Here is a 17,744-nt window from a genome sequence, read left to right as displayed (position 1 = left end):
AACCGCATTTCACTTCACCTCACCTCTGATTTACACTACATGTTCTCATCCTTGCACATATAATGAAATCATCATACTTAAATTTAATACCTGCTGCTGCCTTTACTACTAGTAGTGAGTGAGTTGTGTTTAACGCCGCTTTTAACAGTATTCCAGTTATATCATGGCGTGTCAGCTTAATGTGGGAGGAAAGCCCGAAGTGATGCAGGTCTCAGGCGTTTACCACTTCGGTGAAACCCCCTAGCACAGGTACGGTGCTGACAAACCTAGAAACATAATCGGGGCGAACCGGGATTCGAACCAACAATCATAGGTTTCAGGCGTGCCCAAGGGACGCAACTCTGCACAGCGAATCATGTCACCTTAGACGACTGGGCCACCCGTGCCCCCCCTACTACTAATACACTTACACAGCATTGTAAAATAATTACAATTGGTTGGCGCGTGTTTGGTTTAACCATGTGAACAACACTTTGACCAGTATCATATTTCAGTTATGTCACCAGATTTCAGCTTGATGTCAAAGGAAAGACTTTGGTGAAAGGTATGAGCAGGAGTATATGCTGACAACTCTAGAAACATAATCAGGGCAAATATGGGATTCAAACCCATGACCATTGGGTTCTGGGCTGCGTAAGGGACACAACTCTAGACAACAAATTGTGGCTTCTCACATAACAGGGCCACATGTAACCCCACCATTACAATGAATGATATATATATCACTATTTCAGGTCATAAATTATCATTTTAAATAATGTTCAAAACACATGATCAGTGAAGTTGAGTATCAATCATGCCATCAGGGTATGTCACTTGACTGCAGCCATTTTGTCCATCTTATCCATATTTAAATTGCTGTTACCATTAGTATTGAGTATTTGGGACCAATTCTGCCCTTCAGGGCCACATGTAACCCCATCTTCACAATGAATGATATATATATCACTATTTCATGTCATAAACTATCATTTTAAATAATGTTCAAAACACATGATCAGTGATTTGTTGACTGTCGATGCTCACCTTTGGTTCTGCCGTCACATTCTGCTACAAGTATTGCAAGTTCCCGTACATGTTCATACAGACTATGAAGGTAACTCTTTTCATGAGATGACTCCACGCCATACCTGGAAGGTGAAACAATCCATGACATCACTGCTATAAGCAGGCAGCAAACAAACGGAAGAGGTTTACTTCCATAGCAACAATACAGACACATCTGAGGTCTGCAAACAACTCCCTCTAAAAGTACCAGGGCCCTGTTCCACACAGCAACAGTACGGCTACGGTAATTCCCATACTTCAACACAGACTTACAACAGTTGTAGCACTATGACGGCTTGGTGAAAAGGGCCTGAACTGACCAAGTAAATGTAACATTACCACGTGAAGAAGTAGGAAAAGTTGCAATAGTCAGTGTGCAAAAATTGCTTTGTGGGAGTCAGTAAGATCAGGACCCACGTGCACAATTTGTTTGTTTGTTGTTTAAGGCCGCAATCAGCAATATTCCAGCTATATGACGGCAGTCTGTAAATAATCTAGTCTGGACCAGACAATATAGTGATTGACATCATGAGCATCGATCCACGCAATTGGGATACGATGGCATGCATCAACCAAGTCAGTGAGTCTGACCACCCTATCCCCTTAGTTGCCTCTTACGACAAGCATAGTCACCTTTTACGGCAAGCATGGGTTGCTGAAGACCTATTCTAACCCTGATCTTCACAGATGAAACCGATCTTAGCGCTAAGGTAATCGTAACTCCCATAATTTAACATAGGCTTACAATAGTCTCAGCGCTAAGATCACTTTGTGCAAGTTGGCCCTGATGCCTGGACCGTAGTCATCCATCCAAGGACCAGAGACCCATTCCACAAAGTGATCTTAGTGCTAAGACAGTTGTAACTCCCATACTTTAACTTTAATGGAAAAAGCAAGCAGATTCAATTACAGGTCAAATTGACAAGATTGAGGCATGTAGTTTCCGTCTTTCTGTGTTAGAATTGGTCCCCAGTACCATGCTGTAAGGCTGAGTGAGTTGGGTTTAGCATGGCTTTGAACAGTATTTCAGTTACATCGGAGTGTGTCAGCTTCATGTGGGAGGAAAGCCCAAAGTGATGCAGGTTTTAGATGTCTACCATCCTGTTGAGATCCACTAGCACGGATATGTTGCTGACAAAACTAGAAACATGATCAGAGTAAACCAGAATATGAACCCACGATCATAGATTCCTGGCAAGCCTTAGGGACACATTCTGCACAGCAGTTACAACAGAGTCAAGTAAATCCCCTGTGACAATTTGATCCACAAAGCAAACTTAGCGCTATGATAGTCATAGAAAAGAGATGGTATTGTGCCTGCCTACAAAGTTCCATCCAAAGAGATGAAGCAGGGTGACCTGTGGCTGAAACTGAGTATCAATCATGTCACTTGACTGCAGCCATTTCGTCCATCTAATCCACCATTAAATTGCTGTTACCATTAGCATTGAGTATTTGGGACCAATTCTGCCCTTCCCAAGGCAAGAGCTTCAAGCAGTCTTTTTTATCAAAGACTTGTTTCCACCCTCGCAACATCAAGCCCTATTTCCTGTGCTAAATATGATTAGACTATTGCACATAGTCAACATCCACAACTGGTACACATTTGTATGAAAGTGATATACCACTGCTTGTCTTTGTTGACACAAATATTCCATATTTAAAACCCACAGAGCCTATGTTTTGTGTCAGGGGTGAAGTCAGGAATGTTTTCGTTATCTGATCGACTAGGTCATCGCCTATGGTAGTCGCCATCTTTGTGAATCATACGAGATCTGAGAACAACAATCTGATTGGATATCTCATTTTCATTACAAGGGGCACAACTCTACGTAATGTGGCACCTGGATCGTGCTAAGAAAAGTGGCCTTGATCTGGCAAGGGTAGAAAGTAGGCTTTGATATAGGCTAGTGGACACGCTTGCCTCGGGTAGAAACTAGACTTTGATATAGGCTAGTGGACACGCTTGCCTCGGGTAGAAACTAGACTTTGATATAGGCTAGTGGACACGCTTGCCTTGGGTAGAAACTAGACTTTGATATAGGCCAGTGGACACGCTTGCCTCGGGTGGAAACTAGACTTTGATATAGGCTAGTGGACACGCTTGCCTCGGGTAGAAACTAGACTTTGATATAGGCTAGTGGACACGCTTGCCTTGGGTAGAAACTAGACTTTGATATAGGCTAGTGGACACGCTTGCCTTGGGTAGAAACTAGACTTTGATATAGGCTAGTGGACACGCTTGCCTTGGGTAGAAGCTAGACTTTGATATAGGCTAGTGGACACGCTTGCCTTGGGTAGAAACTAGACTTTGATATAGGCTAGTGGACACGCTTGCCTTGGGTAGAAACTAGACTTTGATATAGGCTAGTGGACACGCTTGCCTCGGGTAGAAACTAGACTTTGATATAGGCTAGTGGACACGCTTGCCTCGGGTAGAAACTAGACTTTGATATAGGCTAGTGGACACGCTTGCCTCGGGTAGAAACTAGACTTTGATATAGGCTAGTGGACACGCTTGCCTCGGGTAGAAACTAGACTTTGATATAGGCTAGTGGACACGCTTGCCTCGGGTAGAAACTAGATTTTGATATCGGCTAGTGGACACGCTTGCCTCGAGTAGAAACTAGACTTTGATATAGGTTAGTGGACACGCTTGCCTCGGGTAGACACTAGACTTTGATATAGGCTAGTAGACACGTTTGCCTCGGGTAGACACTAGACTTTGATATAGAATTGTGGACACGCTTGCCTTGGGTAGACACTAGACTTTGATATAGAATTGTGGACACGCTTGCCTCGGGTAGAAACTAGACTAATATAGGCTAGTGGACACGCTTGCCTCGGGTAGACACTAGACTTTAATATAGGCTAGTGGACACGCTTGCCTCGGGAAGATGATGCTGGTAATGAGTTGTGTTTCTGGCAGTCTCTTGTGGTTTCAATCATCAAACAGAAAGTAACACATACACATACCAGACACACATAAGTGTAGTTAACCTTCAAAATCAATTTTACAATTACGAAATATTTAACTACAAAATGATGACAAGCATACCACACACAAATATTAAACATACAACCTCTGAGATGACACTAATGGAACTAGATCTCACCGTTTGAGGAGGTACACCAGGCCACCTTTCGGTGCACATCTCTCTAGTGCTGTACAAAACTGCTTGTAGGCACTGTGTATTGGAGATGACCTTGGTGTGTCCTTGGCCTTAGGTGATGAGTCCTTGAACTTGGGTGATGAGTCCTTGGGAGACACCTGAGGTGAGGTTTCTGGCAACTGCAAACTATCACGCCTGTTCACATTTTCAAAGGCCCTATTAATTTTGTCAACCCATCTTCTAACATCCTCAACAACACTAACAAAAGTGTTCACTTTTTCAGATACAAGAGGACAAGTTCCAGTTCTCATTTGCCTCTCTAGGCTTGGCTTTGACGATGTCATTGGCCCACCATCTGTGAATATTTTCCCAATATTAGAATCATCTGCAAAACTATGCACTAATTTCTCCACTTGTCTAAGGAATGTTAGTGCCCCTTTCAGCCCACCGTCGCTCTTTGATTTTCTGCTCGAGGTACTCAGACCAGCACTGTCCCTCCAGCCAATGTCTTCACTCATCTCATTGTCAATGGTTACTTTAGTCTTGATAATATCAAAGAGTTTATTGCACAAGTCCCATGTCCTACATGAGGTACACACAAGGTCTAAAAGTATTGCAGTACTGACATCAATTTCCTTGAATAATCTCATAATGTTCTCAGGCATGTTTGAGGTGGTCTTTGGCTTTGGCAAGCTGGGAATAATCTGGCCAGACAACAGCTCATCTGTCACATTTGAGAGCGAGGCTGAAGCAACTCCTGCAGCTGCTACTTTAGCCAAGGCCTTCATGCTAGGTCTGCCTAGGTTAGATGAAGCACCAGTTCTCTCCCTTGTTGAACTTTCTAGGGTTGCCACTTTGTTTGCAGCTTTGTGATAAGCCTCAGAAAATGACACCTCTTCTGCGGCTTCTGACTTCTCAAGCTTAAACAACTGAAATCAGAATGAATATTTCTTCTACTGTGACCCTAGAAGATACTAAAAAAATGACACTCTGGAGTCTATAACCTACCTCTAATTGAACTGAAATCACCATTGTGAAAGAGTATTTTGATAAGAAAACACTTTCTCAAGCACGATTACTAAAAGTTTAAAATATTGATATTGAAGTTTTTCCTAGGCTATATAAAGCATCTAAGGCATATTCCTCAGAGACAAAATATATGTGACTAATTTCATGTATTGTTTTATTAGCACACAATTTATCAATACAGTTATTTAATGCTTTGTTGTAGCATTTGTGTTCATAATGAAAAGGAAGATCAGCAGAACAGAATCCAGTTCTGTAGTCTAAAGAAAACAAGAGTTTCAGTGCGTGACCCATTTAGGTGGTGACCATGGTGATGCTAGGATGTGTTCGCTGATTCGTTTTTAGAAACGGAAACCTTGTTTCAAGCATGTTTTCCAAATATCAAAAGAAAAAGGAAGAAATGCATAGTGTGAGATAGGATAAGACACCCCTTTGACATCCTCAGTGTGCAGCATTGACTTCAACCGTTAGCTCATCCAGACTTACAATTCACAGTGAGTTGTTTAACATTGTGGGACAATCTCCCAGTTGTCTAGTTGACATATCTATTAAGTACTACAGTTGATGTGTCTGTTCTTCAGACAACAACAGTTAAAATTAATTCTTTCCATCACAGATTTACTTCAAACATTTCCAACCAAAACTCACCTTGATGACTTGGGCTGCCTGTGCAAAGTTTCCCTTTGATAAGCTCATAGTCAGCAGGGTGTCTGGTGTTGACAGCATCAGTGGAATTATCTCCAGACCTGCTTGCACTAGCCTGCTCTGAGTGCTAAAGCTTGCCCTAGACACACCAGACGATCGCCTATGTCGGACTCGATCATCACCTGGGATACCCTGCATCTCATTCTCTCCGTTCAACGTCGGTGATGCTTCAAAATAAAAACATCTTGTCACTTACTGCTAATGTTTGTGAAAGTAGGCTATTGATCAAAATAATACTTTCTTTCTGTGGTATGCTGGTAATGTATCAGTTGCTGTAAACAAGGTAGAAGCTGTCATGAAAGCCATCCAAACATTGCCATTATAGAATACAATTGTATGCCTCTCTGCTTAAAATATCCAACTTGGCAAGTCATTAATATGAGTTTAAAGGGTTCCTACAGATTTGAAATATTCAAAATGGAAAACAATTCAAATTCAATCAGTATCTACTTTCTTTATGAACAGAGGTCAATATTTAAAATCAAAAGAAGACATAGAGTAAAGCCAATACTTGAGCAATAAAAGTATTCACCGATTTAAAATTATAAAACTCCTTGAATTTTATGAAAATACCATTTTTTATTGACTGTTATCGAAGTGCTGAAACATTACCTGGGCCCGCTTGCACAAAGTGATCTTAGTGCTAAGATGATTGGAACTCCCATACTCCCTTACATAGGCTTACGATAGTCTTAGCGCTAGATCGCTTTGTGCAAGTGGACCCTGATCTTGAATTTCGCTAACCTTCTCTAACCTGTGGAAACCCTCATCTTGAGAATGCTAATACAAATACCTGATCTCTTGTCCTTGTTTGGACTTCTAGATCTTCCCTTTCTCCATCCATCTGACCTGCATACATCAAAGTTATCATCTCCAGGAACAAACACCGGCCTCTGAAGAACCTGACCTGGTTGCTTGGGCAACTGGTCATGTGACACCAGCTGGAAACGCCACTGCGCCTCATGTATATACTGGGTGAGTCTGGTCAGCCTCTTCTGTAATGTTTCTGGAACAACACTTGACTTGACAATCTGTGTAAGAGCCTCCTCCATGGCAGGAGTAACATGCAGTGTATCTGAGTTTCCCTTCTGCTCCGACTTTTTACCTAAATCTGACTTCTGTCCAGTCAGTTTATATCTGACAGCATTGATATTAAGAAGGGACTCCTTCAGCATTGCAAGAAGGTCCCGTACAAGATATTCATTTGCTAGAAATCCTAGCTTGAAAACCTCACATTTATCTATTTCCTCTCCAGCCCCATGAGCTCTTTTCCCAGTGGAGTTGATCGTCATCTTGGTGTTGTCTGAGTTGAGTAGAGCAGATGCTGACTTCTTCACCTCCTCAGCCAACTGATCCTGAGGAACTCGGACTTTCTTGTGGACAGACTGAGATACTTGTACAGGGGGATCTTCCCGGAATGGTTCATCATAACCTGATCCACTTGCAGGGACACTTTGACTACTTAGTGGCGGTGGCTGGCTTGAGTAAAAATCCGTCTTCAGGGCCAGTGGTGATGTATCCTCCTCTGAAATGAGTGAAGTGTTGAGGGACATATTCTCCTGGCTGTTCCTCTTGCTCCCATCCTCGCCTCCTTCATCACTATCAAAATCAGCTGTGTTGGAACATTCCTGGACATCCCGATGTGTGGCAAACAGTAAAGAAAATATATCCTCCAGCACTTCAACCCTGTATGTTAACGGATGTAGTTTCTTCAGGTGGTTCTGGGTGTCCATCAGTTTCTGAGTCACACACTGATCATACAGATCCTGAAAGCTGTCCTTATCAATCACCTGACTGATGTTTTCCGAGGTAGACCTGGTGAAGTTGGCCGAGACAGACCTGCTGATGTTTTGAGGGTACTGGCTGCTGCTGTCTTCTCCCTCACTGCTGCTGACACTCACTTCGCATGTGAAGGATTTCGAGAGACTCCGCGGCCGAGGGGCTTTCCTCACACAGATAGGGTTCATTAATTCAAGATCTGCATTGTCAGAACAGAAGGCGATGGCATCCATGATGTTCCTGATAGCACAGAAACTGCGATAAATAGAGAGATCTCGCTGCTGTTCAATACTGATATCTGGTCCGTCGTCTGCTTCACTCTCACCATTCTGGTCATGTCCAGCAATGTTGAAACGTACACTCTTTTGTTTCTTATTGGACTCTGAAGGACATAGAAGGTAATAGAAATTGCAAGCATTGTCGCAATTTATCCAAAAGTTCAAAAGCATTACATAATGTTTGGACAAGAATTAGATCTGCCGAAAACCATCAAGGCTGCCATGCAGCACCATGGCAACATTATCATAAACACTGATTTTCAAATTTAGGATACACAAGAGAAAACATTCAGTCAATACCTGACATTTTATCAACTTTGTACAATACAATTTATCTCGATGTCCTCACAGATTCTTTTATCCTTATCTCTCTCATTCTGTCTGGTGTCAAATGAGATGACATCAGCAGAATAGGTGTCATTTTGATCTTATCTTTCAAAATACATATATCAAGTAATGTTGTTTTCGGTTCCAGTTAAAATGTCACTGGGTTATGGTGTATGTCCAGTCCGGACTGACCTGGGTCCTGCCTCCTGGCCGTGTTCTGGAGCAGCTGGAGCACCTCCTGCTGGTCAAGGGAGGCAAGCGTTGTGGACTGGTGCAGGACAAATAACACTGAGTGGGCCTCCAGGCCCTGCAGTAGATGTGTCGCTCTCTCCTGGTTAGTTACACCAACACCGCTCGACTCCAGCAGGGGTCTGACAACACACACGGCTCATTCACAGCTCGGGAGTACTTATAATTGAGGGGGTGAGGGAGCGGGGTGGGGGATGGTGGTGGGGGTTTGTCTGTTGTTTATCGCCACACTCAGCAATTTTTCAAGCTTATGGCGGCGGTCTGTAAATAATCGAGTCTGGACCAGACATTCCAGTGACTGACCTCATGAGCATCGATCTAGGAAACTGGGATATGGGGACATCCATAAAGCAAGTCAGCAAGCCTGGCCACCCAATCCTCTTACAAAAAGCATTAGAAAACTTTTCAAGAATAACATTGAAATATGTGAGAATTCTTACTGTTAAATAATAATACCTGACACAAAATTCACAGGTAAGGTCAAATGGGGTTAAACAGCATGTTCAATATGTTTTCACTCACGTAGTAAAGTGTAAGCATGTGAGTGTGTAGTTGTTTGTCAGGTATAGTGTGGACTTAAAGACGGTTTTATAGTGCTAGTTCGCAGAATATCATGCCACAGTTTCACATTATACCGACTCCGAACCAAGCAGTCCTTATTTTATAACCTTATTGCTGAACACCAGGCAGGGTAACAACAAGTACCATCTTTGAACATCTCAACAATCATAGAAATAAGAACTGTTAAAACTTCATATGTCATTCCACTGCCAGGATCAACTCGTGAAGTCAGTTGGTTAGTAGCAATCTCATCCTTACTAATCACTTCATTTACACGAGAATGAGTCTTTTCTTGCAAATAAAGCACTTTCCTATTTCTGGGCATCAAAAATACTCAAAGACTCATCATACCCCAAAATAATAATTAAGTATATAAACTAAAGTATTTAAATAAATGTAAACCCTCACTGACAGTTGTATTACATGTTACTCAGCCACAATACTCATCTGATGGCTTTCCATAACATCACTTCAGGATGAACACAAATATTTGCACAAACCAGCACGGCGGGTTTTCAGTCTCTATGTAATTATCAAACCTCAATACATACAAATTATCTCCCATGATCAAAAACATATTTACTCTTCAATTCTCAAGAATATCATTCACATCATTTGACTATCAAATATAACCTGTTGAGTTGTCTAAACACAAGCATGAATTACAATTCTTTCTCTACACCTTGACAATTTGTTGTTTCATAAATTTTGCATCAGACATGTAACCAACATTTGTGCTTACACCACAAGCTAACCTCAAATATTGTTATCAATACACGCAGCAGTGTGTATCACGGCTTATAACCTACGAAGGCACACATATCAGGGTTCATATAAATCATACGTGCCCTTGGGTCATATCACGTCACGAGACAACAGTGTATTGTTGTCGTCATCCGGATGGGATTGTTGACATCATTCAAATCTTATTGTGACGTGAGGTTGGAATGACGTCACACTAGACACGTCATAGCTGAAGATTGTTGACGCCATTTGACAAATTGTGGTTCTGCTGCTGTTGCGACTTGCACTAAAATTCATCTCTGTATGTAGACATCTTCTTCAGTAATAAATAGAACATTATTTTTTTTTTCACATCATACTATGTTTACGACATTCGTGCCCAAATTCCAGTATTAAAAGACTTGTGTCGTAAACATAGTACGGTGAGGTGAGGTGAAATGGGGTTTAACATCGCGTCCAAGATTATTGCACTTATATAGCGACGTGCATGTACGTGTGTGTGTTTGTGTGGCTGCTTGTACTAGTCCGGACTGATGCTGATTTATAGTGCTAGCACACTGAGATACCATGCCACAGTTTAACATGAATACCCCACTCAGACACAGTATACTGACTCCGAGCCGACCAGTCCTTGTTTTAGCCCCTTCATGCCGAGCGCCAGACAGGGTAACAACAAGTACCATCTTTTAACGTCTTTTGGTATGACGCGGTCGGGGATCGAACCCCGAACCTTCCGCTCTCCGGGCAGACGCTCTACCACTAGACCACGGAGGCGGTCAAACATAGTATGGTATGACATGAACACTCATATAATATCCTGTATGTATGGGACGGTTAACAGCTCCACCTACTTGGTTCTATCAAGGCACCACTGAATGAGGTCAATTTGGTATGCCAACTTGCGGCAGCCAGCAGCCAGGGCAGGATGCCGACACGGTGTCTGGAATATAAACAATGAGTTGATGGAGTTCTAATATATGATAACCAAAATCAGAATTCCACAAAATGTCAAAATCAAACATGGGTTGCAACTAAACACATGGAATCAATACCCGGGGCAATCATCATAAGGATCAGTAATTCTAAACAACATTAAATTTCGGAAAAAAATGTATCATTTTCTGTAACTTTCCAATGATGATTTCCGATACAATACGGAATAGGAAGAAGTACGCCTAATTGTGACAGTATTTCCATAGATCTAAACAGGCAGTAGGGCTGGGACGGGTAACTCGGGTACTAGGGTCGTGTGGGTCCTGACTAGGGTCCTGGGTACCCACAAGACTACCTGGACCCGTGGTTAGTCATGTGATATATGGTTAAATGACAATAATTATAATTCCATGGTTACACTAGTACACGTCGCTATAAATGTTAGCAATTCTTTCTGACTATGGGCACATTTCTTCTGACTTTTATGTGTTTGAGTAAAGACAGTATGTTTGAGTTTCAGTCAACTCAAGTAGTTATCATGGTATAACATTTATACTAAGTTACCCTATAATAATTAGATCCACATCAAGTGCTTTTATGAGTTATCATGGTGTAACATACACAATCAGATCATTTTATACTATATCTAAACACTTTTTGCCAAGGCTCCAGTAAAACAATTCCCAAACTGAACATTTTGTTCCCAACTTATGACCTACAGCAGGTACCCGGGTAGGGGCGGGTAATAGGTGAACAGGTACCGGCATAGTAAATTTGGACTCACCCCAGCCCTAAACATGCTGAAAGGCAGGATATTGGAACTGAACATCATTTGAGACATTCAGGCTGTTAATGAGTGAAAGAAATTCCTGACGATTTGCTTACTTCACACTGAATCCATATGGAGTTCAATATCTTCACAATTATGCCCAAACATGTCAAAATAACACATATGGACTATCTAGGCATTCTCTGAGGCTGATATTCAAGAAAGTCTGCAGCAAATGTAAAACTTCTCAACTGGAATTAGTATATGAAAAATGTTAACTGTAGTAGCAACTAATAGCCAAAATATGTTTTTCCCCACTATGCCTTGTTCACATACAATTATCTAGAACATTGTTTTGTGTAAATACCTTTTCATCCCAAAGAACATCCAACAGTTTCCTGGCAACTGTTGAAGTTGTACACAGTGACCAGCCGAGCAGCAAGACGACTGGCTTAAGGGGGTGTAACTCTGTCGGTCTCAGTAAGTCCTTAAGCTCTTCAAATTGTCCGCATCGTATCAAGCTAAGGGAGGTTTCCTTAAAGAGAAGCAAGGGGATATTAAGTTTCTTTACCATGTTTACAGAGTGAGTGAGGCCCCTTTGAACAGTATTGCTGTTATATCACAGCATGCGGGAGGAAACATTAAAGTGATTCGGGGCTATAATGTTTACCTCTTTAGTGAAAGTAAGGACCATAGGAATTTCATACAGATATTAATATCAATACACTTTTCTCAATAAATTTATCAGAGGTAAAGAAGAATTCATAAAAATAAAATACAAAATGATTGGTTTGTTTGTTGTTTAACGCCACACTCAGCAATATTCCATCTGTATGTCAGTGGTCTGTAAATAATTGAGTTGGGACCAGACAATCCAGTGATTGACAACATGAGCATAGATCCATGCAATTGGGATACGATGACATGCATCAACCGAGTCAACGACCTTGACAACCCGATCCTGTTAGTCACCTCTAACGACAAGCATAATTGCTATTAACGACAAGCATGGGTTGCTGAAGATCTATATTACCCCGGATCTTCACGGGTATGAACTGAATGAAGTTCATTAACGGAAATTGAAATTCATCAATACCCCCAATTCTAGAAAAGAACATTCACCATCCAAATTGGCTTCCACAAAAGATATCACTTGTGTGAGATCAAGTGACATCTCTCAGGAGATATCGCTGAAATGAAATTGCATCACAATTCCTTTCAGACTATAATGACGTCATGACATCACAATCAAATGACATCACTCATCTCTCTCACTCAGACTGGTTAGCTGTACAGTTTACACTCAAGAAACATTTTTGATAATACCGCAGCAAATAGAGAATCTTAGCCTAATGTCTTCGGATATTAAATATATCAAAACTTATCTATAATGTTTAAAACTCCTTGGCAAGCTTCTGTTATCGTCTGATGTTGATATATAGAGAATCTCACCAGAGTGTCTTTTGATATCAAATATATCAACACGAGTTGATAAAAGTGCAAAAACTCTGAGGCTTGCCGAGGATTTTTTCCACTTTTATCAACGAGTGTTGATATATTTGATATCAAAAGACACAAGGGTGAGATTTTATTTATCATCCAACATCATTCTTCCAACTTTTTCAGTTTGCAGACAGTAATAAGCAGTGTCTTATGTGTAAAAAGTACTGCTAACAGCTTCAGTAGCAGAGCCATTAGTGATGTCATTTGATTGTGACATCATGGTAACCAATGATATCACAATGGTCTGCAAAGCATTGTGATGCAATTTCATTGCAGCGATATCTACAGCGTAGATATCGTTTGATCTCACCCAAGCGATATCTCCTGAGGGAGCCAGGTTTGGATGATAAATCAATATCAAAAGACACTGGGGTGAGATTCTATATTTGAGACAGTACATGACCTACAGCTGGAGAGGTTGAATAAGAATGAATGTTTAGCTTATAAGATACTGACCAACACCATCTGCAGGAAATGCCTCTGTCTCTGAGTGGAAAGCAAAAAGAGGTTCCTCCAACATTCTTCACTGTCGAGACCTCGAAACAAGTGAATCACATCCTTCTCACTATCAGTCAGACGATCAGTTCCACCATGCTTGACTTTTGAAGCCAGACTCAGTTCGTGGTCTAACTTACAAAATGTCTCCATCAGATATGGGCAATCCCTTCCCAGCAACACAGAAAGTATCTTGTCCTTCCTGATGCTGCAGTCATGTTGATGAGACAGCTGCAGCAACCGTGTGAACAACTGCTGCAGCTGAGAGTAATTCCAAAACGGTACCGGGTTGTAAAACGACAGCAGGGTGTATACCTGGACAAAAATCTGTTCACATTTTGTCCTTTCCTTGCTGGAACACTTAGACAGGGTGTCGAGGTGTTTGTTGATACAGTCGAGGTAAACACCTTGCAGGTTTTCGCTGTTGCGTTCTTCATTACTCCGTTGTTTTTGTTGTTTATGTTCTTGTCTCTCATGTGTTTGAGGAGGCGTGAGGGATGTTATGAGGGCAAACCCTTGTGATGGCCAGGTCAGGAGAACATGCTGAATGTGGGTCAGAGTGCCCTTGGACAGAGGAGATGCTCTCTGTGATGAGGTTGGTGGAGGTGAGTGGATGTGCTTGAAGCACAGATATAGGTCCTGCAACATAACATTTCATGTGAAGCTCATGTAGCAGCCATCAATGTCCCAGGTCAGCATAGAATTTTGATTTACAATAACATGGCCGTGTTCAGAACTACCTGCCAAAAATACAAGCTTAATTTGACACATACCGTAGCTATGTTCAGAATTAAGTATGAAAATCAAGGGTTCCTTGTCCTAACCCTAATGTTAGAAGTTAAAGATTTGGGGCATACAAAGATTAAAATATACTACTCAAAATAGGTTAATGGGATGATTTTTCAATATGATTATTGTCATTGTAACTTCTTCCCCCACACACACACACCTACAGTATATGTATTAATTACTCTATTTCATTCCATCATATAAACATGATAGACAATGAAACAAAACCTTCCAGATAGTCTTTGTGATTTGCTTGCTGGACTTAAGGATTACAATACATTCCTAAAGACAAGAAATAACTTGAGATAGTCTATAGTGACTGAGTGAGTTTTACGTCGCTTTTAGCACTATTCCAGCAATATCACGGCAGGGAACACCAGAGTGGGCTTCACATATTGTACCCATGTCGGGAATCAAACCCGGGTCTTTGGCAAGATAGCCTATAGAAAATTATGATATGGATGGTCAAAAGTTTCATTTAAACATTTACGAACAAAAGCATCATTAATAAATCATGAAATTCCCCAGTTGCACAAATGAGCAGAATTATCCAAAGAAACTAATTCCAATGAGCTATAAGAAAGATCACTTACTTTAATGACTTCTGAATCTGCCTCCTGACATGTTTGGGTCAGAAGCAATCTAAACTGGATCTCTTTCGTCAAGTAACTGGGGGATTCGTTCTGAAAAGAGTAAAAAACACAGCCCAGCATCAGTTGTCACCATCCAGTAAGGAAACTGTTACTTATCATGATTCACATAAAAGAAAGTAATGTAGTACCCATCTTCCCGAGTCAAGCGTGCCCACTAGCCTATACCAAAGCCTTCTTTTTACCCTTGCCACATCAAGGCCACTTTTCTTGGCTTGACCCTGGCGCCACCCCGCGAAGATCATGAGTTGTGCGCTTGTAATGAAAAGCGATATCCAATATGATCTCTGTTCTTATCCCATATAGCTTCACAAAAACGGTGACTACATTAGGCGACAACCTCGTTGATCAGATAACGAAAACATTTGTCATTTCATCCCTGACAAAAATACATAGGCAATTCCTGGGGGGTCTAAAACTTGAAAAAGACATATTTGTGTCAACAAAGACTGTGGTAAATCACTTTCATACGAAGGTGTACCAGTCGTGGATGTTGATTTTGTGAAACGTTCCCTGATTGGATTATCGATATGTGCAATAGTCCAATCATCTTTAGCACAGAAAAGAGGGCTCGATGTGGCAAGGGTGGAAACAAGACTTTGATAAAAAGGCTAGTGGACGCTCTTGCCTCGGGAAGATGTGTAGTTCCAAACATTCAATTACTTCAATTCTAGATGACAACACAAAAGATTTTATCTGCATTCTTATTGACATCATTATCAACATAAATGGCAATTACAAGTTCCACTTAATATACAGTGACATATCACATGCTACAAAACATAAATGACCAAAATGTTGAATTTAATGCAAATGAAACATTTTTGTTTTAGACCTCATTACAGTTTACACAAGTTACATTAGGTAAACTAGGCATTGTTATGGTGTGTAATATAGTGGAAATGGCAGGAAATGATTGATCTATCTAACAAGTCTTCCACATGCTAAACTGGGCTTTCATAACTATACAAAAGACTACAGTTGCTCTAACAATCAATCACTTAGTTAATGCATGTGCATGATAAGAGGAAAAACTTATCATCTAGGTAAAACAATCATTGACAAACTCAGGCCAATTTTGGTCACATTGAACGTGCTAATTATGTACCTTATCTTCACTCCAGTCTTCCAGTTGTTTGCATTCAAGAAGACACAACCATGACAATTCATGAGGACTGCTGAGCGACGCTGAACCATAACTGTAGATAAATAAACCTTACAAATAATACAAACCTATAAAACTATTTTTTCATTGAATATTCTAATGGTGCTAACGTCATCACAAATGAAATAAGGTAGGTGATCATCAATACTATCTTGCCATTAGCATGATTAGTTACTTGAGGATCTCATATTTCCACTTTAATCCCCAGGGATATGTTTTTCTTTCAAACTACAAGAACCTGAGAACATGTACAGGGGCATGAGTCTCTAGTCAGTAGGCAATACTAGCAGGTTTGATTGAAGTTATTCAATAACCACTTAACAACTGTCTACTAATTGAAATCCTATGATCAATCATGCAGTTACAGACTATGCTAATTAATGTATACAGTACCAGTGTCTCAGTTTCACACATGGCACTGCCTATGATGTCTAGACTGTAGATCCACTTACATTGAGCATGTACATATGAATCCAAATTAATACTTGGCTAAATGTGTTGGGAAATATACTCACCGCCAAAAGAAAAACGAACCGTAGCAACACATAGAGAAGTAAGAACGTTAAGAAGAGATGTTTCCAAGGTGTGCCAATAATGACAAAACTAACAATCAGTCAAGTGTTACCACAGAGTGTCTTTATTCTTATCACGATATGCTGCACATGATTTCCAAACATTACATGCCAATCCTGTACAAGACAAATGGTGCACCCTGATCACATGTGATGCGTTCATGAGCATCAGTTCATACAACATACCAGTATGTTCGTTTGTGCATCAAACCAATTATATATCTCTGAATATGAGTAAGTCTTCACATATGAACCAACATGTATGGTATTCCCATTTCTTTTGGCAGTGAGTGTGTAAATGGAGAAAGTCATTGAACAGTTTATCATAGGTTCATGCTTCATGAGTATCACTAATTAACACTAATCAACAACAGCATATAAAGGTGTATGTACAAATATCATAAGATATCTGCCAAACTGACAGTTGGGAACCATATTCTTTGAAATATAATACACTTCTCTGTATCAATATGTTAAATTCAACAGCATGAAATACCTTGAATCAAATGGATATGCAGCTACTTTGCGTAACACATCCTTGATGTCAACGCCAATTTGATGACAGTCCTTGCTAAGTTGAGAAAGGCAGGCTCGTGCCAACTCCCACTGTCCCAGAAGTAAATTGTTGCTGAAGCTCTTGTACAACATAGCAATAGTTTCCTCCCCCTCTCTGTTTATGGAGGAGGGATGTGATCGAGAGGATTGTGATATTGAGGCCATGCTTCCTAATGAATGACTCTCGATCGCACATGTCTATTACAGTAGACGGTTACGGGTTATCTTGTAAATTTCAAAATAAAAACATTTCTGTTATGGTTCTTATCATGTGTGCGCTGCCATTTTGACTAAATCACATGACCTCGAATAAACTTTGCCCTCTACTCCTTCAACCAATAAAATACGTCGTTACGTTTAGTCAAGTGACCAATCAGGAAACGTGTTAGATGAGTGCGGCAGTTTCGAAGCCAAGAAGTGAAAATGATACAGCGATATCAAAACAAATCTGTCAACACTTATGCATCGTATCCAGAGTTTTCTC

General features: G+C 40.7%; 1 protein-coding gene across 1 annotated transcript in view; it reads right to left on the bottom strand.

The window, feature by feature from the left end:
• LOC139442003 (uncharacterized) overlaps positions 1-17,532 on the bottom strand; it is a 56,603-nt gene extending 39,071 nt beyond the window's left edge. The window contains exons 1-11 of the mRNA XM_071222755.1: positions 17,202-17,532; positions 16,077-16,167; positions 14,912-15,001; positions 13,491-14,168; positions 11,899-12,066; positions 10,681-10,769; positions 8,468-8,646; positions 6,685-8,052; positions 5,835-6,058; positions 4,164-5,089; positions 1,027-1,130 (exon numbers count right to left, since the gene is read on the bottom strand). Coding sequence (XP_071078856.1) covers positions 1,027-1,130; positions 4,164-5,089; positions 5,835-6,058; positions 6,685-8,052; positions 8,468-8,646; positions 10,681-10,769; positions 11,899-12,066; positions 13,491-14,168; positions 14,912-15,001; positions 16,077-16,167; positions 17,202-17,425 — 4,141 coding nt within the window. The 5' untranslated portion in view covers positions 17,426-17,532. The remainder of the gene's footprint in view (positions 1-1,026; positions 1,131-4,163; positions 5,090-5,834; positions 6,059-6,684; positions 8,053-8,467; positions 8,647-10,680; positions 10,770-11,898; positions 12,067-13,490; positions 14,169-14,911; positions 15,002-16,076; positions 16,168-17,201) is intronic.
• Positions 17,533-17,744: the final 212 nt, after the last annotated feature.

The sequence above is a fragment of the Haliotis cracherodii genome, unplaced genomic scaffold (genome assembly GCF_022045235.1).
Source record: "Haliotis cracherodii isolate W230 unplaced genomic scaffold, xgHalCrac1.p SCAF_5, whole genome shotgun sequence".
NCBI classification, from domain to species: domain Eukaryota; kingdom Metazoa; phylum Mollusca; class Gastropoda; order Lepetellida; family Haliotidae; genus Haliotis; species Haliotis cracherodii.
This window is presented reverse-complemented; position numbering and strand designations above follow the sequence as displayed.